A 26,590-nucleotide genomic window follows, 5' to 3' on the forward strand; every position below is an offset into this window, starting at 1 on the left:
AGGCAATGCTCGCTCTTATTTTTCTTTATTGTGTGCAGCCTGTTTAATGCACTGTGCGATACAATACCCGACTGCTGTGCAGTGGCTTAGAGGGAAGACTGGCCCAAGGATAACTTCCTTAATGCTCAGCACTCAAATTCGAGTCTGTCTGTCAGACTTCACTCTCAAGAGTGAATTATACAGTAAATGGAAAAGTCCTGGGGAAAATTGATGTACAGAGAGATTTGGGTGTTCAGGTCCATTGTTCCCTGAAGGTGGCAACGCAGGTCAATAGAGTGGTCAAGAAGGCATACGGCATGCTTTCCTTCATCGGACGGGGTATTGAGTACAAGGGTTGGCAGGTCATGTTACAGTTGTATAAGACTTCGGTTCGGCCACATTTGGAATACTGCGTGCAGTTCTGGTCGCCACATTACCAAAAGGATGTGGATGCTTTGGAGAGGGTGCAGAGGAGGTTCACCAGGATGTTGCCTGGTATGGAGGGTGCTAGCTATGAAGAGAGGTTGAGCAGATTAGGATTATTTTCATTAGAAAGACGGAGGTTGAGGGGGGACCTGATTGAGGTGTACAAAATCATGAGAGGTATAGACAGGGTGGATAGCAAGAAGCTTTTTCCCAGAGTGGGGGATTCAATTACAAGGGGTCACGAGTTCAAAGTGAGAGGGGATAAGTTTAGGGGGGATATGCGTGGAAAGTTCTTTACGCAGAGGGTGGTGGGTGCCTGGAACGCGTTGCCAGCGGAGGTGGTAGACGCGGGCACGATAGCGTCTTTTAAGATGTATCTAGACAGATACATGAATGGGCAGGAAGCAAAGAGATACAGACCCTTAGAAAATAGGCGACATGTTTAGATAGAGGATCTGGATCGGCGCAGGCTTGGGGGGCCGAAGGGCCTGTTCCTGTGCTGTAATTTTCTTTGTTCAGATAGCCGGGCAGTTCAGAGTTCTATTTGCGTAAAAGGAGGTTTTTGCTCTTTTTCAAACTAATGACTGAATGAAGTGCAAATTGTCACTTTATGCCCAGGAATTTCCAGACTTTCTGATCCCACTGGAACATTTGCTTTGGCAAAAGAACAATGTTTCATCAGGTGCATCCCGCGATGGTGTTTGAGAGGCCAAGACACAGCAGAATGCTTTACGATTGTTCATGGGAGTGTAGATTTTCCTGCAGAGTGCTGGAAATTCTGCAAAAATTTTTGAGCAAATCAGTGGGTTTCCCTGCAACTGAACCCTTCAACTTTGAAGAGCTCGAGAGGATCTGCAGAGATAAGACGCCCTGCTCCTCCCATGGATTCGAAGTGCACAAATACAGTAATAACTGTTGACTCAAATTTACATATAGACTGGGTAAACCTAATCAACATTAATGCTGTGGAGGATGAATTCCTGGAGTGTGTACGAGGTGGGTTTCTGCAGCAGTATGTTGAAGAAACAACTAGGGATATGACTATCTTAGATTTAGTAATATGTAATGAGAAAGGGCTAATTAATAACCTTGCTATAAAAGGAGCCTTTGGGAAATAGTGACCATAAATCTGAACAGAGGAAACTATGAAGGTATGAGGGGGCAAGTTGGCTATGGTGGATTTGGAAAATACACTGAAAGATTTGACAGTAGACAATGAATAGCTAGTATATAAAGAAGTATTACATGGTTTACAACAAATATACATTCCTCTAAGACACAAAAACGCAACCAGAAAGATGAATTAACCGTGGCTAACAAAAGAAGTTAAAGATTGCATTAGATCAAAGGAAGTGGCTTGTAAGGGTGCCAGAAAAAGTGGTAAGCCCAAGGATTGGGAGCAATTTAGAATCCAGCATAAGATGACCAAGAAACTCAAAGAAAGGGAAAAGAGAATATGAATGCAAGCTTGCGGGAAACATAAAGGCGACTGTAAAAGTTTCTTTAGGTATGTGAGAAGGAAAAGATTAGCAAGGACAAAGGTGGGTCCATTACAGGTGGAGACATGAGAATTTATAAAAGGAGAATAGGGAAATGGCAGAGAAACTGAACAATTATTTTTTTGTCTGTCTTCACTGAGGAAGATACAGAAAATCTCCCAGATATACCAGGGAACCAAGGGATTTGTGAAAATGAGGAACGGAAAGAAATTAGTATTAATAAAGGGGTAGTACTCGAAAAACTAACTGAATTGAAGGTTGATAAATCCCCAGATCAAATGAGCTACATCCCAGAGTGTTGAAGGAGGTGGCTAGAGAGATAATGGATGCATTGGTGGTTATCTTTCAAATTTCTATAGATTCTGGAAAGCTTCCTGCAGAATGGAAAGTAGCAAATGTAACCCCACTGTTTAAGAAAGGAGGGAGAGAGAAAACGGGGAACCACACACCTGTTAGTTTGATGTCAGCAGTAGGGAAAATGTTAGAATCTATTATAAAAGGATGTGATAACTGGACAATTAGAAAATAATGATATGATTGGGCAGAGTCAACATGGATTTATGAAAAGGAAATCATGTTTGACAAATCTGTTGGAGTTTTTTTGAGGATGTTACTTGTAGAATAGATAAAGGAGAAACAGTGGATGTGGTGTGTTTGGATTTTCACAAGGCTTTTGATAAAGGTCCCACACAGGAGATTAGTAAACAAAATTAGAGCACATGTGATTAGGGGCAATATATTGGGCTGGATTGAGAATTGGTTAACAGACAGAAAAGAGAGAGTAGGAATAAACTGGTCATTCTCAGGATGGCAGGCTGTTACTCGTGGGTGCTGCAAGGATCAGTGCTATGGCCACAGCTGTTTACAATCTATATAATGACTTGGATATGGGGACCAAATGTAATATTTCCAAATTTGCTGATGACACAAAACTAGGTGGGAATGTGTGTTGTGAGGAGGATGCAAGGAGGGTTCAGGGGGACTTGGACAGGCTAAGTGAGTGGGCAAGAATATGGCAGATGGAACATAATGTGAATAAGTGTGAAGTGATCCACTTGGGTAGAAAAATAGAAAGAGAGTACTTCTTGAATGCTAAGAGGTTGGGAAGTGTTGATGTCCAAAGGGATTTTGGTGTCCTTGTTTATGAGTAACTAAAAGATAGTATGCAGGTGCAGCAAGCAGTTAGGAAGACAAATGGTATGGTGGCCTTCATCGCAAGGGGATTTGAGTACAGGAGTAAAGAAGTCTTGCTGCAATTGTATAGAGCCTTGGTGAACAACACTTGGAGTATTTTGTACAGTTTTGATTTCCTTTCCTAAGGAAAGATATTCTTGCCGTAAAGGGAGCGCAAAGGAGCTTCACCAGACTAATCCCTGGGATGTTGGGATTGTCTTATGAGGAGAGATTGAGGAAACTGGGCCTGTATTCTCTAGCGTTTCAAGGAATAAGAGGTGATCTCATTGAAACTTACAAAATTCTTACAGGGCTCAACAGGATGGTTGTAGATAGGATGCTTCCCCGGCTGGTGAGTCTCTAACCAGGAAAAACAGTCTCAGAATAAGGGGTGAACCATTTAAGACTGAGATGAGGAGGAATTTCTTCACTCAGAGGGTGGCGAATCTTTGGAATTCCCTACTCCAGAGGGCAGTGGAAGCTCAATCATTGAGCATGTTCAAGATAGAAATCGATACATTTCTGGATACTAATGATATCAAAAGATATGGGGATAGTGCGGGAGAGTGGAGGAGTTGAGATAGATGATCAGCCATGATCTAACTGAATGGTGGAGCAAGCTCAACGGGCTGAATGGCCTACTCCTGCTCCTATGTTCCTAAACTAAGACCTTACCTGAAGATGCCTTCAACTTGCACACCACCCAGTGCCAATACTTTATTGGAGAGATGGGTTTGAACCCAGGGCAGCCTCCTCTCTGGATAGCGCTCACGTTGCCTTTCCATTATCTCCTCCAACGAACTGCCAAACATGGAAGGTGTCAGGATGGCATTTTTTGCGTGATGGATTTCTTCAATAGTTGGTTTTCTAAGCCCCTATTGAAGAAGAAAACTCATTTCACACCAGCTCGGATTCAACTCCACAAATCAATGGCATATTTTCCTTACTCTGCTCTTCGCCTTTTATTTTCTCCATCCCACCATGCTCCTATTCCTCAGCCAATGATAAGACTTGCTCCAGCCCTCTTCTCATTTCCACTCACTCAATCTGCCCTCTTGGGAGCATGTCCAATGTTGCAGGAGGGAGTGGTTAGAACATGGAGCTTGCCACTACATAGAGCATTTGAGACACAGATGCCTTTAAGAGGAGGCTAGATAAGTACACGAGGGAGAAAGGAATAGGGGATATGCTGATCGATGAAGTAAAGCTGGGAGGAGGTTCATGTGGAGCATAAATGTAGGCCCACACCAGCTGGGCTGTACGGCCTGTCTCTGTAAATTCTCTAATTCTGTCTAACTAAAGTAATTGTCTCTTGACGTTATGGTTAAGATCTCAAACTTACTGCTGATAGAAAATCACAACTTCAAAGTTGCAGACCTTGGATCAAAAGATTCTACAGGAAAATAAACGCGAGGTGCTGTTGCTGTATGCCTGCTTAAAATAATAGAGATCGCACGGTGCCATGGACTAGAGATTTGCAAATACGGTTTCATATTTAGAATTTCACAATGTTACCGCACAACAACAGGCCAAATCTTCCATGCAGTTTGTACTGCTGTTTCTTTTCCACAAGACTTGCATTCCACTCCCATTATTTCCTCATACCCTTTTAACATCCCTTTTTTTCTCCCCAGCAACGATCCCTTTTAACAGCACTTATGCATTCTGCTTGAACAAAAGTTTGTGACAGAGATTTCCGCATTTTATTCAACTCTGTGTAATTAATATTTTCCAACCTCCCCCTAAATTCTTATTTTGAATTGGCATCCTCTTGTTTCGAACATTTTAATATTATGTTGAAGTAAAGATGGACACTGCAGAGATAGGATATGGATTCCACCACGCATGGGTGAACAGCCCGGTGTCATTCGCAGTCACCTGCTACTTCCAACACTGGGAACAGAGACATCATCTCAATTTCGCAGACTGGGAGTTACTACACAGCATACAGGAAGGGAGATGCGTGGCAATACAAAGGATAGACAGAGACAGAGACAGCACTCTAAATTGGACGGCAACAGGTGTTGGGAATAAATAAAACAAGTATTCAGCTGCAGACCTTCTTTCCTCCAGTCACAGCTACTTTCTGAAGCTTGCGGTAGCAGTATTTTGCGTACGTGCTGATAAGAAGTTCTGAAGGAAAGCAAAGTAATAAACAAGTCAATCAAACAGACGTACCATTTTAGTGCAATGGAAAATGTCGCACATACTGTCTGATCCTCAAAGTTTTACTTTTAACTCCAGCTCTTCAGCACCACATACCAGGACCTGGTGTTTCTATATTGATAACATGCTCTCAGTGACAGGCACGTGGCACACTCTTACTGTAATATAAAAGGACTTTTGTGGGTCCAAAACACAGGTTTCGAAAGAAACCAAGTAGGGACTAGTGCCATTGAAAAGGCAGAACAGTTTTCAGGAGGTCATGGCTGCCCGGTTCAGCTTTACCATCTGGGAGCCCTAGAAAAATGCTTTAAGAGGGAGGAGCACACAGCTTGTTCGTGGTCCCCTTTCCAATCAATCTCCTAAAAAAAATAGCTGAGGAACAGGCATTGGCACAGGGTGCTTCAGTCTAGGTTGATTCCGCTCTCTGGCAATCAAGGTCGGTAACTCCACCCAGCCAGTTCTGCTTTGGGAATATCTGTACCGGCCACTTACAATGTAAAACAAGAGATATTTTTAAAAAGTATCTTGGAGACTTCGAGCAAAGGCTCCCAGGGAGCTTATATTGTACTGAGTGCTTATTAAAAGCACCCAATTGGACCAAGCACTAGAAACCCACATAAAACACAACTTTAATACGGTGAAAAATCATCAAAAAGAAACAAGCTCACTGCTATTTTCCCCCAGTCCTTAAATAGAAGCAAAGACACACAAACACAGCTATTGTTTCAGTCACCAATAGAATTAACCTGCTCAAAACTTACCTTCTTCCTCCTCAATATTCTGTTTTCTCTTCTTTCTTGATTTTGAGAACTTCTTGTTTTTCATTTCTACAAGTTCCTTGATACGTTGAGTTACTGGAATATAGAAAAACAAAATGATAAAGTACAAGTGCAGAAAGATCACTCAATACATGTGGCAGGACTACTACAGTTTTAATTCTTTTGTAGGGTGGCAAGTGACTTTTAAATGATGTCAAAGCACAGCTGACAGCACAATACAGTATTCCACCATCAGCTACACTAAGAACTACGAGGAGAGATTGAACAAACTAGGGTTGTAATTCCTGGAACTAAAGAGGTTAAGGGGTGATTTAATTGGAGTTTTCAAGTTATTAAGGGGAACAGACAGGGCTGATAGAACAAAACTCATCCCACTGGTTGTATACTTGGGAACATAGTCTAAAAATTAGGGACAAAACTTTCAGAAGTGAAATTAGGAAACACTTATATTTAGATTCCTTCTTGGGATGTGAACATCGCTGACAACACCAGCATTTATTGCCATTCCCTAATTGCTCTTGAGCATGTCATGCTGAACTGCTTACAACTCAGTGGCTTGCGAGGCCACTTCAGAGGGCAGTTAAGAGTCAACCACATTGGTATGGAACTGGAGTCACATGTAGGCCAGACCAGGCAAGGACAGCAGATTTCCTCCCCTGAAGGGCATTAGGGAACCAGATGGGTTTTTAATTACCATCCGGTATTTTCATGGTTATTAGTTAGACCAGCATTTTATTCCAGATTTATTAATTAATTGAATTCAAATTTCCCCAGCTGCCATGGTGGGACTTGAACTCCTGTCCCCAGAGCATTAGTCCAGGCCTCTGGATTACTAGTCCAGTAACATTACCCACTTTACTACCATCCCCAACGTCTACATGCAAAAGGGTGATAAGAGTTTGGAACTCAATTCTGCAAATGGCGATTGATGCTAGATCGATAGTTAATTTTAAATCTGAGATTCATTACCAAAGTTATTAAGGAATCTGAGGCAAGGCAGGTATGTGGAATTAGGTCATGGATCAGACATAATCTCACAATGGCAGAATAGGCTTGAGGGGCTGAATGGCCTCCTCCTGTTCCTATAATCACAGATGGGACAAACTTCTTATGTTCTGAGGGAGCGAGACTTGCTTTTCCGTGGGCTTTTACAAAACACTGCTCAATACTTGGCTTTTTTGCAAGTGGCATCAGATGAGAGAATGGCACACAGCAGGGATGTAACCAGCACCAGGACAAAAGATTTAGGGTTACAGAAACAAAGCAGGTCGATGAAATTAAAATATAGATCAAACTGAAGAGCGGAACAGGCTCAAGGGGCTGAATTGCCTCCTCCTGTCCCTAAGCCAGTATTGCATCATCCTCCCTGGAACTGGAGCTGAATCTACAGGTGCTCACGCTCTCCCTTTCGAAGGTTTGACCAGCTGAGAGGGAATGCCAAGCTGCTCTAAAGCCGCAGCTCTAAATCACACCGTAGCTAGCTCCTGGGTGGTGTGCAAATGAGGAGTGACTCTGATTTCCTTCTCTGCGGGGAAAGCTTATAGTCTCGACTCAACCCTTGCCCGTGGCAGCGTGACAGCAGGTCTACACTTTGTGGTGCAAGATAGTGGTGCCTCATATGTGCTGCACCACCAAATGTATTCAGTTTTAAAGAGATACCAAGGACAACATTTGCTCTTTGTCCTCAGGGTTGCAGGATGCTGAAATTTTCACAATGCATCTGGGGAATTCCCCAACAAAAAGAACAAAATTGCATTCCTGCAGCACCTTTCATGACCTCAGTGTGTCCCAAAGCGCTTTACAGCCAACTAAATACTTTTGAAATGTAGCCACTGGTTGGAAACATGGCAGCCAATTTGCTCACAGCAAGCTCACACAAATGGCAATGTAATAATGACCAAATAATGTTTATGTGACATTGATTGAGGGATAAATATTGGACAGGACACTGTGGAGAACACCCCTACTCTTCTTTAAAATAGTGCAGCGAGATCTTTTTCACCTGAGGGGCCGACAAGGCCTCAGTTTAACGTCTTATCTGAAAAAGTGGCACCTCTGACAGTGCAGCATTTCCTCAGTTCTGCGCTTATCCAGAGGGGAGCTGAGCCATACTCCCTGGTTCTGGTTCAGTCTCAGAGTCTTTGCTGAGATGGTGGTGGGGCAGCTGTAAAAGGCCTCAGAATTTGCACATTATGGATAAGAAAAAAAAAAATCTATCTAGGGTTCCTGATCCTGACTGCCATCCACTGACCCCTTCTGCAAGTATGCACGTAAGGAGCTGTGCAGTATGGGGTGGGGGGGGGGGGGGGGGGGCGGGGGTGGCGGGCGGGGGCTTCCAGAACCTAAACAAACAACCTGACGGCATTCAATCTGCACTGACGTGTGAATCATGGCCACTTATGCCACAGTCTCCCAGAAGCATACCGCAGCAAGCAGCGCCTTGAGGAAGGGAGCTGAGAAAAGTGATGAGAAGAGGGCCAGAAATGGGCCCGAAATGCAACAAGTGCAACATGCAAAAATACTGCTTCTATATCTTAAGCTACAGAATGTGGCAGTGAAGTACATAATATCAAATATTACACGTAAAAACCCTACATTAGGAGGAGAGAACAGTTTAGCCAATGTATTATTTTACAAAAAAAATAACTGCAAGATGATAAGCTCACATACTTTTCACATCATGAGCAGGGTCAGTGTGTCGATAGATATACCCTTCCAAGTAAGACTGAAATTTAGGTGATGGAGAAAAGAAAGCTAAACAGACTGCCATAAGTTCCCAGCCGTAAGCCAGGCTTTGGTAGCAGAGATTGTCCGTGGTCTGCCTGCACAGCTGGATGTAAAGCTCATCCCGGATACCCTGCATAGTCCAGCACTTGGTGACTATCACAAGAGCGATGGGAACCCTCTCCATCCTCGTTTGCCTGTCCCCCATGTACATCTGCACAAGCTTGAAGAGTTCGCAGGCGTCTTTCTTGACGATCCGATCGCTGGTGACCAACATAGGTTTCTTGATGGAGCCTCCGACCCAGGAAAGCATGTTGGCGATTGAGAGCCTGCGTCTGAAGATCCCACGAGTGTGCATGTTCAGATGTTTGGCTGCCCAGTCTTCCATGCTCTTCTCTGGCAGGGGTTTACGTAACGTGGTATAGGGAAAATGATAGCCTACGTTGCAGGTCTGCCCTCCCAGGTCAAGTTGAGGGCTGCTGCCCATGTTCTGAGGCTGTGCGGGAAGAGAGGGGGAAAAAAAGACATTGTAAGTTTTTTTTTGTCAGTAGCATGGAACCAATAGGTTTTAACATCTGTTGCACGCACAAACATCATCAGTAAAAAATCCAGGGCTTAATTATCTGAGCCTGAATTATTTCATCAGCAATACTGTGATTTGGAACTAGGAACAAAGCAACAGGCCATTAAGTGAACCAAGCCTGCTCCACCATTAAATTAGAACACGATTAATCTGTACCTCAACTCCATCGACCCATCTTGACTTCATATCCCTTGATACCCTTTTAAACAAAAATTTATCGCTCTTGATCTTGAAAGCTCTACCCGTCTCCCAACATCCACAGTCTGAGGAGCTGAGAATTCCAGATTTCCACTGTGGGGGGAAAAAAGTGTTTCCTGATTTCCCTCCGAAATGGCCTAGCTCTTGTCTTAAGATTTTATGCCCCATTGTTCTCGATTCCCTCCCCACCAGAGTTAATAGCTGCTCTGTTTCTACCCTATTGAGTGCTTTTATCTATAGGAAGGGACAGCGTCATCCAAATAAACATCTCAGAAGATGATAGTCAGCCTTCTCAGGAAGCTCAGCGAGATTATCCGATACAGAGCAGAGGCAAACAGACCAGAAAGGTCCCTAGTTTGATTCCCATTTTATGCTGTTAACTGAACTCAGACAGGGTAGTGGTTAGGGCTCTTTAATTGCTCTCAGTGTTCCCAAGGTTGGGGAGGCCATTACTTGATTCCTACTCACTTTTTTCTCTGATGAAAGTGCTGGTGTGAATGCTGGACAGAGACAGGATCATCTGCCATGCCACTACCACCACCCGCCGAAGTCAAATCTCCTGTCAATACAATCAAAGCTTACACCTGAAGCATGGTCACTTTGGTGAGGCTCTGGAGTGCCACTGGCATCCATGGAACTCTAGCCTTCATTACATTTTGTTTCCTGGACTACAATAGTGACTACACTTCAGAGGAACTTCATTGTCTGACAAGCACTTTGACACATCCGGTGGTTGTGAAACGCAACATATAGATGCAAGTCTTTTTTTTTCAGTAGTAGAGATGGAAGTTCTACGAGGAACTCCATAATAACATTAGTAGCATCCCCAATACCGAACATATGTTCCTGCTGGGGGACTTGAATGCCAGGGTTGGGGCCGACCATGACTCATGGCCCTCCTGCCTTGGGCGCTATGGCATTGGAAGGATGAATGAGAATGGACAGAGACTGCTGGAGTTGTGTACCTATCATAACCTCTGCATCACCAACTCGTTCTTTCATACTAAACCCTGTCACCAGGTTTCTTGGAGGCACCCAAGATCACGTTGTTGGTGCCAGCTGGACCTCATCGTCACAAGACAAGCCTCTTTAAACAGTGTTCAAATCACACGCAGCTTCCACAGTGCGGACTGCGACACCGACCACTCCCTGGTGTGCAACAAGGTTAGGCTCAAACCAAAGAAGCTGCATCACTCCAAGCAGAAGGGCCGCCCGCGCATCAACACTAATAGAATTTCTTATCCACAGCTGCTACATAAGTTTCTAAATTCAGTTGAAAAAGCCTTTCAAAACACTCCTACAGGGGATGCAGAGACCAAGTGGGCCCACGTCAGAGACGCCATCTATGACTCAGCAATGACCACCTTTGGCAAACATGTGAAGCAGAATGCAGACTGGTTTCAATCTCACTTTGAAGAGCTGGAACCTGTCATAGCCGCTAAGCGTATTGCACTGTTAAACTACAAGAAAGCCCCCAGCGAGTTAACATCCGTAGCACTTAAAGCAGCCAGACGCGCTGCATAAAGAACAGCCAGGCGCTGCGCAAATGACTACTGGCAACACCTGTGCAGTCATATTCAGCTGGCCTCCGACACCGGAAACATCAGAGGAATGTATGATGGCATTAAGAGAGCTTTTGGGCCAACCATCAAGAAAATCGCTCCCCTCAAATCTAAATCAGGGGCCACAATCACTGACCAATGCAAGCAAATGGACAACTGGGTGGAACACTACCTAGAACTGTACTCCAGGGAAAATGTTGTCACTGAGACTGCCCTCAATGCAGCCCAGTATCTGCCAGGCATGGATGAGCTGGACATACAGCCAACAAAATCAGAACTCAGTGATGCCATTGATTCTCTAGCCAGCGGAAAAGTCCCTGGGAAGGACGGCATTACCCCTGAAATAATCAAGAGTGCCAAGCCTGCTATACTTTCAGCACACTATGAACTGCTTTGCCTGTGCTGGGACGAGGGAGCAGTACCACAGGACATGCGTGATGCCAATATCATCACCCTCTATAAAAACAAGGGTGACCGCGGTGACTGCAACAACTACAGTGGAATCTCCCTGCTCAGCATAGTGGGGAAAGTATTCGCTCGAGTCGTTTTAAACAGGTCCAAGAAGCTGGCTGAGCATGTCTACCCTGAGGCACAGTCTGGCTTTCGAGCAGAGAGATCCACCATTGACATGATGTTCTCCCTTCGCCAGCGACAGGAGAAATGCTGCGAACAACAGATGCCCCTCTACATTGCTTTCATTGATCTCACCAAAGCCTTTGACCTCGTCAGCAGACGTGGTCTCTTCAGACTACTAGAAAAGGTCAGATGTCCACCAAAGCTACTAAATATCATCACCTTATTCCATGACAATATGAAAGGCACAGTTCAGCATAGCGGCGCCTCATCAGACCCCTTTCCTATCCTGAGTGGCGTGAAACAGGGCTGTGTTCTCACACCCACACTGTTAGGCATCTTCTTCTCCCTGCTGCTCTCACACGCGTTCAAGTCTTCAGAAGAAGGAATTTTCCTCCACACAAGATCAGATGGCAGGTTGTTCAATCTTGCCCGTCTTAGAGCGAAGACCAAAGTACGGAAAGTCCTCATCAGGGAACTCCTCTTTGCTGACGATGCTGCTTTAACATCACACACTGATGAGTGTCTGCAGAGACTCAGTGACAGGACAGCGGCTGTCTGCAAAGAATTTGGCCTAACCATCAACCTCAAGAAAACGAACATCATGGGACAGGACGTCAGAAATGCTCCATCCATCAATATCGGCGACCACACTCTGGAAGTGGTTCAAGAGTTCACCTACCTAGGTTCAACTATCACCAGTAACCTGTCTCTCAATGCAGAAATCAACAAGGGCATGGGAAAGGCATCCGCTGCTATGTCCAGACTGGCCAAGAGTGTGTGGGAAAATGGCTCACTGACATTGAACACAAAAGTCCGAGTGCAACAAGCCTGTATCCTCAGTACCTTGCTCTATGGCAGCGAGGCCTGGACAATTTGGGCGGCACAGTGGCGCAGTGGTTAGCACCGCAGCCTCACAGCTCCAGGGACCCGGGTTCAATTCTGGGTACTGTCTGTGTGGAGTTTGCAAGTTCTCCCTGTGTCTGCGTGGGTTTTCTCCGGGTGCTCCGGTTTCCTCCCACATGCCAAAGACTTGCAGGTTGATAGGTAAATTGGCCATTATAAATTGCCCCCAGTATAGGTAGGTGGTAGGGAAATATAGGGACAGGTGGGGATGTGGTAGGAATATGGAATTAGTGTAGGATTAGTATACATGGGTGGTTGATGGTCGGCACAGACTCGGTGGGCCGAAGGGCCTGTTTCAGTGCTGTATCTCTAAATAATGTATGTCAGCCAAGAGCGACGTCTCAATTCATTCCATCTTCGCTGTCTCCGGAGAATCCTTGGCAGCAGGTGGCGGGATCGTATCTCCAACACAGAAGTCCTTGAGGTGGCCAACATCCCCAGCATATACACCCTACTAAGCCAGCGGCGCTGGAGATGGCTTGGCCATGTGAGCCGCATGGAAGATGGCAGGATCCCCAAGGACACATTGTACAGCGAGCTCGTCACTGGTATCAGACCCACCAGCCATCCATGTCTCTGCTTTAAAGACGTCTGCAAATGAGACATGAAGTCCTGTGACATGGATCACAAGTCGTGGGAGTCAGTTGCCAGCGATCGCCAGAGCTGGCGGACAGCCATAAAGGCGGGGCTAAAGAGTGGCGAGTCGAAGAGGCTTAGCAGTTGGCAGGAAAAAAGACAGAAGCGCAAGGGGAGAGCCAACTGTGTAACACCCCTGGCAATTTTATCTGCAGCACCTGTGGAAGAGCCTGTCACTCTAGAATTGGCCTTTATAGCCACTCCAGGCGCTGCTTCACAAACCACTGACCACCTCCAGGCGCTTACCCATTGTCTCTCAAGACAAGGAGGCCAAAGAAGAAAAAAAGGAAAAAGAAAAAAAGAAAGAAGAGGAGGAGGAGGAGGAGATGGAAGAGAAAATTGGATAAGAAAAAAAAACTTGCATTCAATGATGCAAAATATTTTGGTCACTCTCATCTTTAAACTTAGAAAAAAAACCTCCTAGAGTCTGAGAATGGTACACCACAGAAACATTAAAAAGATTTGCATGGATATAGCACTTTTCAAAGATGCCCCAAAGTGATTTATGGTCAATTAAGTACTTCTGAAGTGTAGTCACTATTGTAATGTAGGAATGCAACAGCCAATTTGTACACAGCAGGATCCCACAAGCAGCCGTTTGATAATGACCAGATTATTATTTTTTTTGTGATGTTGATTGAGAGATAAATATTGGCCAGGAAACTGGGGATAACTCCCCGACTTTTCTTTGAAATAGTCCCCTGGGATCTTCTACGTCCACATGGGAGGGCAGACTAGGTCTCAGTTTAACGTATCAAGTCTACACTGGTGCTTTACTCTACACAAGCCACCAAGTCTAATTCTGTTCACGCTCTGAATCCTTAGCTATTCTGCAAGCAGCTATCGAATTCCCTTTTAAAGAACTAATCATTTGTGCTGCTACAGTTTGCGACAGAGAATTGCACATTCTAGTCACCTACAGTGCAAGGGCATCTTTTTCTAACTTCCCTTGGAATTCTTCCTGCCAGGAATGAACTTTGTCTCTCTCGCTTCCCTGAAGAGCTATGAAATCAGTGACTAGGGTCAAAGTCATCCTAATTAACAGACCACAAACAGCGCACAGCAAATAATTTTAAATTGTGTTTGCTTTCAATCTGATTCAGCTCCAGCTGCTCCCTTCAGCCTAATTCTGACTGGGTTTTCACAGCGTTAAATTTTGTTTTTAAATAAAGTCACGTTATTCTTAGGAAATGAACATTTCTGCTCACCCATTCATTGCTGTTCCTTCCCCCTCTAAACATTGTTTTTTTTCAACCAACTGGGTATGCAGCGATCCATCTGGGTTCCCATGCTATGCTAACTGGCCCATCATGAAGCATCAGGAAAATTTGCCCTCCACTGGGAGCTTTCGTAGGGTAGAGCCAGTTGGGTTCAGGATCACACATGGTAGCTCCCTGAAAAGTTCAGCTGGGAAAGACGGTAAAGACCTTTAGAAGCCAGAAGACCCCAGCTTTTGATTCTCTCTGTGCTGACTTATTTTATCTCAGCTGGGGCCCGACAAGTGGTCTCAACATGCCTTTGCTGGAGTAAGGCAGGGAGGGGGATTAAAAAACAGGCAATGCTCCTGCTCGCAATGGCTCACAATGATCCCTCCTTGAGAGGGCAAATTTACCGGAATCGGGTGAGGACGAGTCTGAACTCGGCTGTGATAAACTCCACAGTCAAACTGCTTGCCGATACTCAATGCTTAGATTCACGTGTGAAAAATGGCTGCTTGCATGGGCTCTGGAAGATCTCTACTCCTATGGAACTGTACTGTGAAAGAATCAGGGTGGGAAAGGCAAAACAAACCCTCGTCTGAGCAATGAAAGTCAGCCACAAGTAGACCAAGTCAGGATGTAGGGTAATTACAGAAATAAAGGGGCAACTGGGGACCATTAGAACTCCCAATACTGCACACGGGTAATTTAGGACATATGACTGGAAATTCCAGAAGTCACGCAGGTATTCAGAACAGTGCAGTAGGACCCAGTGAATTATGATCAAAATTTTAGCTAGTATTTTGGTTTTATCAAGAAAATGAGTGGAATGAACTGAGACAAGAAAAATATAAATAAAACTAGGAACAAGGTGTCTTATCCAAATTCAACAGTCTCACTGAAATTCTGACAAATGAATTGAGTGGTCACAACTGTCATTATATTCGAATGTTCCCTTTACCTATCGCCTGCTTTTAGTTATTTATTAAAATTAGAGAAGTAAAGCACAGATAGGGACATTCAATCTGCAAGTACAACTTTGTGGTCAAATACAAAAACAAAATACTGCAGAGGCTGGAAATCTGAAATAAAAACAGACAATGTTGGAAATACTCAGCCGGTCAGGCAGCATCTGCGGAGAGAGAAACAAAGTTAACGTTTTGGGTCAATGACCTTTTATCAGCAAGTTCGTCGAGCTGAAACGTTAAGTCTGTTTCTCTCTCCACGGACACTGCATGACCTGCTGAGTATTTCCAGCATTTTCTGTTTTTATTGCAAGCTTATGGCATCAGGTGTCGTGCACTCCAGGTTTTGAATTGGAAGTCAGACAGTGGTAAATGGTTCAGCTGCTACCCACTTTACACTAAAGATACTTTGGAACCTTTACACGTACGGGTAATGTAATAACATGCCGCACTTCACCACTGGGGTCCCAATGAGAACGTGTGGATAAAGAGACATGAGAAATAGTATGGTCTGTAATGAAATTGCGTGCTCCCAAGTGTAATTACCATCCATTCACCCCCCACCCTCAAATCTCTTAGTACATGTGCTGAGGTCAAACATAGAAACCTGGCCCCATCTATAGGAACACCAATAGTACTGTCATGGTAACTAACAGGTCGCGGTTTTGTTTGGTGCCATGTGCCAACTCATGACCTCTACCACCAAGCAGGAATGCCGCACCATCACATAAGCACGATCATCGACAAGTCCTCTTTGTGGAAGTTAGGTTACAGTTATATGAAACTCTGGTTAGACCCCATTTATGCTTTCAATTTTGGGAACCACACCTCAGAAGGATATACTGTCCGTGGAGGTGGTGCAGCACTGATTCACCAGAATGATACCAGTGTTAAAAAGGTTACATTTATGAGGATAGGTTGCATAAACCAAGCTTGTATTCCCTGGAATGTGGAAGATTAAGGGATGATCCAATTTAGGTTTTTAAAAATAATTAAAGGATTTGTAGAGGGAGGGGTGGATAAAGGAGAGGGGTGGATAAAGGAGAGGGGTGGATAAAGGAGAGGGGTGGATAAAGGAGAGGGGTGGATAAAGGAGAGGGGTGGATAAAGGAGAGGGGTGGATAAAGGAGAGGGGTGGATAAAGGAGAGGGGTGGATAAAGGAGAGGGGTGGATAAAGGAGAGGGGTGGATAAAGGAGAGGGGTGGAAAAAGGAGAGGGGTGGAAAAAGGAGAGGGGTGGAAAAAGGAGAGGGGTGGAAAAAGGAGAGGGGTGGAAAAAGGAGAGGAGAGAGGAGAGAAAAACTGACTATTTCCTCTGTTGGGGGAGTGCAGTTCATTTTACGGTTGTTTGCAGAACACTGCTGCTGCAGAATAATTGCTGTCTGCCTACATAACAGTCAGCGCACTTTGAAAAAAATTCACTATGTGAAAAGGTACAAAATCGTTTTGACAGCACGGTAAAGGGATGTGTAAACTTAAGTGTTATTGGATTGTAGTATTCAATTTTATTTAATATATAAAACATTACAGAAATTAGAAAGCAAGTTCACAGTTCACGGACTGAATCCTGTTTCTGAGCTGTGTTCTTTTCCAAAGGCCTCAATTCCTTCCAGTACACAAGTGCCAAGCATTCTCCAAAGGTTCCAATTAGCGGTTATGCCGAGTGTTAACAGTGTCCACAAGCTATTTACCATGAGGGGATCAGAGACAAGGCTAATGTCCTTGATCAGCATGTGAACATTTGTAGTAGGGGTTACTGGTCAGGGGCAAGGGCCTCGCTGATTTCCCTCCCTCCCGGAATTGCAATGCCTCTGCACCTGCCCTGGGGACCGTTAATGCATATCCCCTCATAAGTCAAAGAGAACAGGACTGATTTGGGGGGAAAAGCAATCTTTGGTGGAATACCGAGCCACACAGATTCCCAGGCTCCACTGGAGGCCTGTGCTGTGTTAGAGCTCTCAGCCTAGGCAATATCTGGGCTACTCACAGGGGGCGTGCGTGTCACTGAGTATATCAGGGGGTTGGGGCATCTAAGACTCCCGTTCCTGATTGCTGTCCAGTGTGTATTATTGAGAAGTGTGTACACAGGGTCTGCAGGGAAGCCCAGACTGAGCTTAGTTGTCAATGATGTCCACAGTCGAATAGCTTCAGCAGCCAGGAGCACATGTAAACATGCAAGGCATCAGAGCATTGCCGGAGGCAGTGTGACCATGAGCTAACATAAATCAGTGTCGTGAGGAAAGAGACTGGGAAAACAAAGGGATAGTGGGCCAAAGAGAGAAAAGTAAAACAAAATAACCAATGGATGTCTGACTGTTTAATTGCAAAAAAGCTGAGCCACTCGTCTGTCACTTACTAGGCAAGTACAGACGCTTGGAGTGCAATTTTCCTTCTATGTGGAGAAGCATCTCTTATAATGGCACCACCTGGGAAGGCAGTGTGAAAGGGCGACTATTTCACAACAAGACTGTCACAGCCAAGCTTGATGCTGTCACAGTGCTTGGAATTAAATGGCTGTTAGCTGTTAACTTTTAAAGATATTTTAAAAGTTGTCACAAATTGATGGTGCCTATTGCTACAAACTGAAATGGAATGAAAGGGGAAAATTAAGGACTTGCACTTAGGTAGAGCCTTTCACATCCTTGAGATGTGCCAAAGCACTTCACAGCCAATTAATTAAGTGCAAGCAGGACCCTGAGCTTCCGGTTGCTTGCCATTTCAACACTTCCCCCCTGCTCTCATGCTCACATCTCTGTCCTGGGATTGCTGCAGTGTTCCAGTGAACATCAACGCAAGCTCGAGGAACAGCATCTCATCTACCGATTAGGCACACTACAGCCTGCTGGACTGAACACTGAGTTCAATAATTTCAGGAGCATGACAGCCCCCCCCATTTTACTTTCATTTTTAGTTATTTTTTCTTCTTTTTTTATACATTCATTTTTACATTTTTTACAATTTTTTTTTGCATTTATTTCATTTCATCTTAGTTTGTTCAGTTTCCTTACAAACTGTTTTTTTCAGGTTTGCACTTGCTGCTGTTCAATATTCAGTGCATTAACACCTAATCTGTACTAATGCTTTGTCTTTCAACACACCATTAACATATTGTTTGCCTTTGCTCCGTGACCTTTTGGTCAGCTATGTGGCCTGGTCCAATCTACACCTCCTTTGTTATCTCTTGCCCCACCCCCACCTCACTTGCTTATAACCTGTGACTTTTCTAATATTTGTCAGTTCCGAAGAAGGGTCACTGACCCGAAACGTTAACTCTGCTTCTTTTTTCACAGATGCTGCCAGACCTGCTGAGTGGTTCCAGCATTTCTTGTTTTTAATTAAGTGCAGTCACTGTTGTTATATAGAGAAATATGACAGCCAATGTATGCACAGTAAAGTCCCACAAATAGCAAGTATGATAAATAGGCAGTTCATCTATTTCTGATGATGTTGGTTAAGGGATAAATGTTGGTCAGGATATCAGGAGAACTCACTGCTCTTTCTCAAATAGTGCCCAGGGATCTTTTGTGTTCCACTGAACAGAGAGACAGGGTCTTGATTTAATATCTCAACTAACTCGAACAGTGTTGCACTCTCTTAGTACTGCAAAGAACAGTACAGCACAGGAACAGGCCATTCGGCCCTCCAAGCCTGCGCCCATCTTGATGCCTGCCTAAACTAACACCTTCTGCACTTCCGGGGCCCATATCCCTCTATTCCCATCCTATTCATATATTTGTCAAGATGTCTCTTAAACGTCGCTATCGTATCTGCTTCCACCACCTCCCCTGGCAGCATGTTCCAGGCACTCACCACCCTCTGTGTAAAAAAAACTTGCCTCGCACATCCCCTCTAAACTTTGCCCCTCGCACCTTAAACCTATGTCCCCTAGTAACTGACTCTTCCACCCTGAAGCACTGAAGTGACGGCCTGGATTATGTCCCCCAGTCTCTGGAGAGGGGCTTGAACTCAGACTTTGACTCAACAGGTGAGTGCTCAAGAAGGGACTTGCATTTATACAAGGCCTTTCACAACCTCAAGACATTTCGAAGCATTTTGCAGCCAATGAAGTACTTTTGAACTGTAGCCACGATCTTAATGTAGGATCGCAGCAGCCAATTTGTGCACAGCAAGGTCCCACAAATGGCAATGCAACAATGATCAGATAAGCTGATGTTAGTTGGGGATAATTACTAGCCAGGACACAGGGAGAACTCCCCTGCTCTTCATTGAAATAGTGACCGTGGGATCTTTTATGTCCACCTGAGAGGGCAGACGGGGTTTAACATCTCATCAGAAAGATGGCACCTCAGCCCGTGCAGCAGTGCCTCAGTACTGCGGTGGAACTGTGTATCCAACTGAAGCCTGGCTACCCGACTCGAACCCGACCAAGCCCGACTACATGTATCGGGTTCGGTTCGGGTCTGGTCTGTATTCTGCGTCCAGCATTCGGGCTCAGATCGGGTCGGGCTGGTCTGTACTCTTCTGTTTCATATGGTTTTCGTTTTAATCCACGATTTTTTTCGGTTTCATTAATGTTTGTTAATTTTGGGTCGGGTATTTAAAAAAAAAATTAAAGGACTCGGGCCCTGGTTAGCTGTTGTTGGGTCGGGCCTGGGTCAGGTTTTAATTTTATACCCAAGCCAGGCTTTACAACAAACGTCCAGCTTCCAATATTTAATCTCAAGCACACAGGGGCTCGTTGCAGATGTTCTCTTACCTGTGGTGGGTTCCGAACGGGACTTGGTAAAGACAGGCTAATCTGACTCGTTAAGCTTCTTTCCAATGAATTACTGGAAAAATCCACCTTTTCAAATGTTCTTTTCTGGCGGACAACTTCCTGTCGCGTTGATAATTCGCTGTCAACCGAAGCTCGTATTTCAGAGCCCAATTTGTGCAGAGATCTATTGCTGGTTGCAATGTCATCCTTTGACCCACGGTTTGCATACTGCCGAAAATGTCGGCCTTCTGACTGCAGTCGGATTTTGTGAATATCAGCCAAGATGCAGTTCTCGGCTATGTCGGCGTTCAGACTCGCCTGGCTACCCCTGATCACAGCTGTCCGATTGACCACTGCCCGCATCTCCGCCATCAGCTTCTCATTCAAAACGTTCAGCTCACTGCTGCTGCCCAGTGAGCCCGGCCTGGCCTGGCCTGCCATGGTTTTCCTCCCTTTTCTCCTCCTCAGACTGGGAGAAGGACCCGTTGAGTACCCAGAATCCTGGTGGCTGATCACAGAGGTCGGGTACTCCTGAGACTGCATGCTGCTTTGGCGACTGTGTAGTTCGCTGCCCTTCAAGGAGTTCATATCCAGAATCTTCCACTGCTGCTTGTTGCTGTCCTTGGCCAGCAAGGGGCCCGCGTGATTTCTGTTTGAGCTGTCACAAGTCCCATTCGAAGAAACTGGCTGCTTTGAAGATGGATCGATATTTACCATTTGCTTGATGTACTCTCTACCTGCTGGGCTGTACTCGGTGTTGGATGGCTTTCTAATGTGTTTCATTACAGCTTGAGGTTGGAAGCCAGGACTCTGAAGCAGCTTGGTGGGCTGAAGCCCTTTTTGAGAGCCCTGGCCAGCTGCCTTTTGGGCCGAGGGCGATTCGTTGCGAGAAACACTCCCTGGATCCACCTCCATCGGTGGCTCATCGTAGATTGGTGACTCAATTGGAGGCTCATCGTAAATAGGGGCCGAAGAGGCACACTTGGGGGATAAAGGCTGTGTTTGACCTGGTTGAGCCTTTTGGGGACTCTGGTATGAAGGGCCATTCGTTAACACGAGGCAGAAGCCCCCATTTTCTGTCTTTTTTAAATGCAGCGATGGCTTGGATTCAAGAGAGGACGATGCAATTTTACCCCCTAACGGGAAACAGCCAGCCTGATGTGCTTGTATCTGACCTGAAGCTTTGGTTGAATGGGGCTTCTGGATGGTGCCTGGTGGAGAATCCTGTTGCTGGGGTATTGAGGCATGTGAAGAGACTGAGCTTGTTCCACTATCAACTTTTACCAGCATTGCTGCCTTTGTGCCTGGGGCTGGCTGCCATGGGGAGTTGGACCTGAGGGAAAAAAAACAAAGATTGTGTTAGCATTACATGCTCACTCTACTGATGTTAAAAACACAAAAAGGAACTATAAATTAAAATATACATCATTACTATATCATCTGAAAGTGGCCATACAAGTGAGACACTTTTATGGGATCTAAACCATTAACAGGAAGTGCATATCGGATTCCATGGCTTCTACTGATTAATAATCCACATTAAAATGCTAAAGTTATAAATAGATAAAAATATCTTAGGAATCAGTATGTGATCCAATGACTCTTTGTCTACTGGCAGTGCCTATTTTTCTGAAGGAAAGGATTAGTCTAATGTGTCAATTATATTCATGAATTCATTATCATATGATTAACAAATTGCTTTGCTTTCCAAGAACTGTAAACAGATCTGGGATCTTACACCTACAAGAGTGAATCCAATCTACAAGTACATTCCTGAGGATACAAGATCCGTAACTCAAGAAATAAAGTTTCTCTCTGCATTAAAACTGCACTTTTAGCTTGACATTTATACAGCTGACGACCCATAAGAAGAACTGCTTCAGTACCACGCACATTGATCATCAGCTTCTGCTGTTGTGGATGAGTGGGAGAAAGAGGAATTTAGTTAACATCCACTTCAGTAAATTTGGTTTATGAGCACACTTGAGCTTCCCACCCGAGCTACAGAGCTGAAATCATGTTGACAGGGAGGGGAGGGAGGCAGGAGACCAAGGTGATCTCGGGGGGTGGTGGGGGGGTGGGGGGCGGAAGACAGCAAATAGTTTAATTCTGGAGGTTGCCGAAAATGAGTGTTAATCCCACGACAAATTACATTCGCCTGCCAGTGAGTCAATCTCGGATTTCACAGTATTCCTGGGAGGATGTATCAATGACTATCACCCACTCCTGGTCAACATGGAGTATCGGCAGAAAATTGATGCAACAGCAACTTGCATTTATATGGCGTATTTAACATAGTAAAATGTCCCAAGGTACATCACAGGAGCATTGAGAAAATGTGACACACAGCCACATAAGAAAAAAAGACTTGCATTTATATAGCACCTTTCACGACCACAGGACATCTCAAAGCCCTTTACAGCCAAAGTACTTTTTGAAGTGTAGTCACTGTTGTAATGTAGGAAACACAGCCAGCTAGTATGCACACAGCAAGCTCCCACAATATGATAATGACCAGATAATCTGTTTTTGTGATGTTGATTGAGGTATAAATATTGGCCAGGACACTGGGGAGAACTCCCCTGCTCTTCTTTGAAATAATGCCATGGGCTCTTTTACATCCACCTGAGCAGGCAGATGGGGCATAACGTATCATCTGAAAGATGGCACCTCCGACAGTGCAGCACTCCCTCAGTACCGTGCTGGAGCTTCAGCCTTGATTTTTGCACTCAAGCCCCAGAGTGAGACTGGAACCCGGAACTTTGTAACTCAGAGGAGAGAGTGCTATCAAATGAGCCACAGCTGACGTCAGATATTAGGACAAGTGACCAAAAACTTGGGCAAAGAGGTAGGTTTTGAGGAGCATCTTAAAGGAGAAGAGCTAGGCTGCTTAAAGCACAGCCCCGAGTGGTAGAGTGATGAAAATTGGGGATGGGAAGACCAAAATTAAAGAAGTGGGGAGGGAGGGAGGGTGGGTGAGGAGAAAGGACAAAGCAATATGCATTAATACACAGTACAGGACATTAAGAGACAGAACCTTTAAGAAGACATTCAGACAGCAGAAAATAAAAGAAACTCAGAAGAATGGGCCTATCAGGATTGTTTTGCCAGTTTCAATAACCATTTTAACTGTGTAACTAATCAGACTCGGGAGGCTGGAAAAGCAAATCAGTTCAAACTGTCATTAACTTTGCTTCACCCCACCACATTACAGCATGGTTACTTAACTGATGTGGGTCTAAATTCACCAATCTTCAGACTCTGGATCATTTGCAGTTTACATAATCTAAGAGCAAGAGGAGGCCACTCGGCCCCTCGAGCCTGCTCCACCAATCAATAAGATCATGGCTGATCTGATTGTGGCCTCAACTCCACTTTCCTACCTACACCCTATAACCCTCGACTTCCTTGTCAATCAAAAATCTGTCTAACTCAGCCTTGAATATATTCAATGACCCAGCCTCCACTGCTCTCTGCGGTACAGAATTCCAAATGCTAACGACCCTTAGAGAAGAAATTCCTCCTCATCATCTTAAATAGGAGATCCCTTAATTTGAAACTGTGCCCCCTAGTTCTATTTCCCCCATGAGGGGAAACATCCTCTCAGCATCTACCCAGTCAAGCCCCCTCAGAATCTTATAGCTTCATTAAGATCACCTCTCAATCTTCTAAACTCCAATGAGTATCGGCCCAACTTTTCCTCATAAGACAAACCATTCATCCCAGGAATCAGCCTAGTGAACCTTCTCTGAACTGTTTCCAATGCAAGTATATCCCTCCGTAAGTAAGGTGACCAAAACTGTATGCAGTACTCTAGCTGTGCCCTGTACAGATGCAGCAAGACTTCGCTACTTTTTATATATATTTTCCTAATTACTTGCTGTACCTACATGCATGCTGACTTCTGTGATTCATGTACAAGGACGCACAGGTCCCCCTCTACAGCATTCTGCGCACACTCTCCATTTACATATTATTCTGCTTTTCTATTCTTCCTGTCAAAGTGGACAACCTCACATTTTCCTACATTATATTTCACTGGAACATTAGAACATTACAGCGCAGTACAGGCCCTTCGGCCCTCGATGTTGCGCCGATCATCTGACCTACACTATTCCATTTTCATCCATATGTCTATCCAATGACCACTTAAATGCCCTTAAAGTTGGCGAGTCTACTACTGTTGCAGGCAGGGCGTTCCACGCCCCGACTACTCTCTGCGTAAAGAAACTACCTCTGACATCTGTCCTATATCTTTCACCCCTCAACTTAAAGCTATGTCCCCTCGTGTTTGCCATCATCATCCGAGGAAAAAGACTCTCACTATCCACCCTATCTCACCCTCTGATTATCTTGCATGTCTCTATTAAGTCACCTCTCCTCCTCCTTCTCTCTAACGAAAACAACCCCAAGTCCCTCAGCCTTTCCTTGTAAGACCTTCCTTCCATACCAGGCAACATCCTAGTAAATCTCCTCTGCACCCTTTCCAAAGCTTCCACATCCTTCCTATAATGCGGTGACCAGAACTGCACGCAATACTCAAGGTGCGGCCTCACCAGAGTTTTGTACAGCTGCACCACGACCTCGTGGCTCCGAAACTCGATCCCCCTACTAATAAAAGCTAACACACCATATGCCTTCTTAACAGCCCTATTAACCTGGGTAGCAACTTTCAGGGATTTATGTACCTGGACACCAAGATCTCTCTGCTCATCTACACTACCAAGAATCTTCCCATTAGCCCAGTACTCTGCATTGCTGTTACTCCTTCCAAAGTGAATCACCTCACACTTCTCCGCATTAAACTCCATTTGCCATCTCTCAGCCCAGCTCTGCAGCCTAGCTCTGCAGCCTATCTATGTCCCTCTGTACCCTACAACACCCTTCGACACTATCCACAACTCCACCGACCTTCGTGTCATCCGCAAATTTACTAACCCACCCTTCTACACCCTCATCCAGGTCATTTATGAAAATGACAAACAGCAGTGGCCCCAAAACAGATCCTTGCGGTACACCACTAGTAACTAAACTCCAGGATGAACATTTGCCATCAACCACCACCCTCTGTCTTCTTTCAGCTAGCCAATTTCTGATCCAAAGCTCTAAATCACCTTCAACCCCATACTTCCGTATTTTCTGCAATCGCCTACCGTGGGGAACCTTATCAAACGCCTTACTGAAATCCATATACACCACATCCACGGCTTTACCCTCATCCACCTGTTTGGTCACCTTCTCGAAAAACTCAATAAGGTAATTTCATCTGCCAAATTTTTGCCCACTCACTTAACCTATCCATATCCCTTTGCAGATTCTTCATATTCTAACAACTTGCTTTCCTACCTATCATGGTATCGTCAGGAAATTTGGCTACAATACTGTTGGTTGCTTCATCCAAGTCATTACTATAGATTGTAAATAGTTGAGTCCCCAGCACTGATCCCTGTGGCGCTTCACTAGTTAAGGTTTGGAGCCCTAATTGCCTCCATGGTTCCTGGGCACCTGACCTTTGCTTAGTTGCATCTTCACATTGCACACCAGTGAATAATTCTGCTACACTGTTCAACTTATTATGCCATATCCTCCCCAACACCGTAAATGCAGCTTCCATCGAATCCTTCGCAGTCCCCCCCCAACCCTTTCATCTCAAACAAAACAGACCACTGCTCAGTTTTGTATCTGAAATTGGGAAGAATTCTAGCCTGTGCTCTGCAAAACAGCAAAAAAAAAAAGCAGCACGTGTTGGATTTGTGCCAAGAACAGATGGGTCTGTCTTCCTTTGTAACATTTCACCATCAGAACATTCCCTCCTCAATGACCTCGCGCATTTTTAGATGACACCCTCTTGTTTTTGATTCTACCACCAGAGGAATAGTTTCTCTGTACCTACCGTATTGAATTACTTTATTACAAAACACCTCTATCTGACCAGGCCTCAACCATCAAAACTCAAACGAGTGCAAGCCAAGTGTATGAAATCTGTCCTCATGGATTTAACCATTTAACCTTTTAATCATTCTGGTGAAAGTGCACTGTATTTCCCTCCAAGGTCAATTATATTTCCTGAAATTTGGTGTCCAAAACTGAACACAGCACTGCAGATGAACTCTGAGCAAGATACTGCACAGCTTCCGCATCACATCCTCACTTTTCAATTCCAATGCCACCTTGAAACAAATCCATTTCCTCCTCCAAAACTCTTAATCTTTGCTCATTTAGAAAATATTCGGATGTGTCATTCTTGGATCCAAAGTGAATGACCTCACATTTCCCTACATTGAACTCTATCTGCCATAGTTTTGTCTACTCGGTCTATGACTCGTTGTAACGTCCTGCTCCCATCAACAAAACTCACTGTGCCTCCCAACTTTGTCTCATCTGCAAACCTGAATATACAACTCTATATTCCTTCATCCAAGCCATTAATACATATAGTGAAAAGCTGAGACCCCAGTACAGATCTTTAGGAAACACACTTGTCACATCCCACCAATCAGGGCAT

At 44.7% G+C, this 26,590-nt stretch overlaps 1 protein-coding gene across 4 annotated transcripts in view; it reads right to left on the minus strand.

Moving 5' to 3' along the window:
* Positions 1–26,590, minus strand: part of arhgap46b (Rho GTPase activating protein 46b) — a 167,235-nt gene that overhangs the window by 18,875 nt on the left and 121,770 nt on the right. For all 4 annotated transcript variants that reach the window (XM_068048576.1, XM_068048577.1, XM_068048579.1 and 1 more), the window contains 5 exons: positions 20,086–21,418; positions 8,693–9,242; positions 6,005–6,097; positions 5,137–5,210; positions 3,753–3,952 (listed from right to left, as the gene is read on the minus strand). In XM_068048576.1, the coding sequence (XP_067904677.1) occupies positions 3,753–3,952; positions 5,137–5,210; positions 6,005–6,097; positions 8,693–9,242; positions 20,086–21,418 (2,250 nt within the window). The remainder of the gene's footprint in view (positions 1–3,752; positions 3,953–5,136; positions 5,211–6,004; positions 6,098–8,692; positions 9,243–20,085; positions 21,419–26,590) is intronic.

This window comes from Heterodontus francisci, chromosome 16 (genome assembly GCF_036365525.1).
Source record: "Heterodontus francisci isolate sHetFra1 chromosome 16, sHetFra1.hap1, whole genome shotgun sequence".
NCBI lineage: Eukaryota > Metazoa > Chordata > Chondrichthyes > Heterodontiformes > Heterodontidae > Heterodontus > Heterodontus francisci.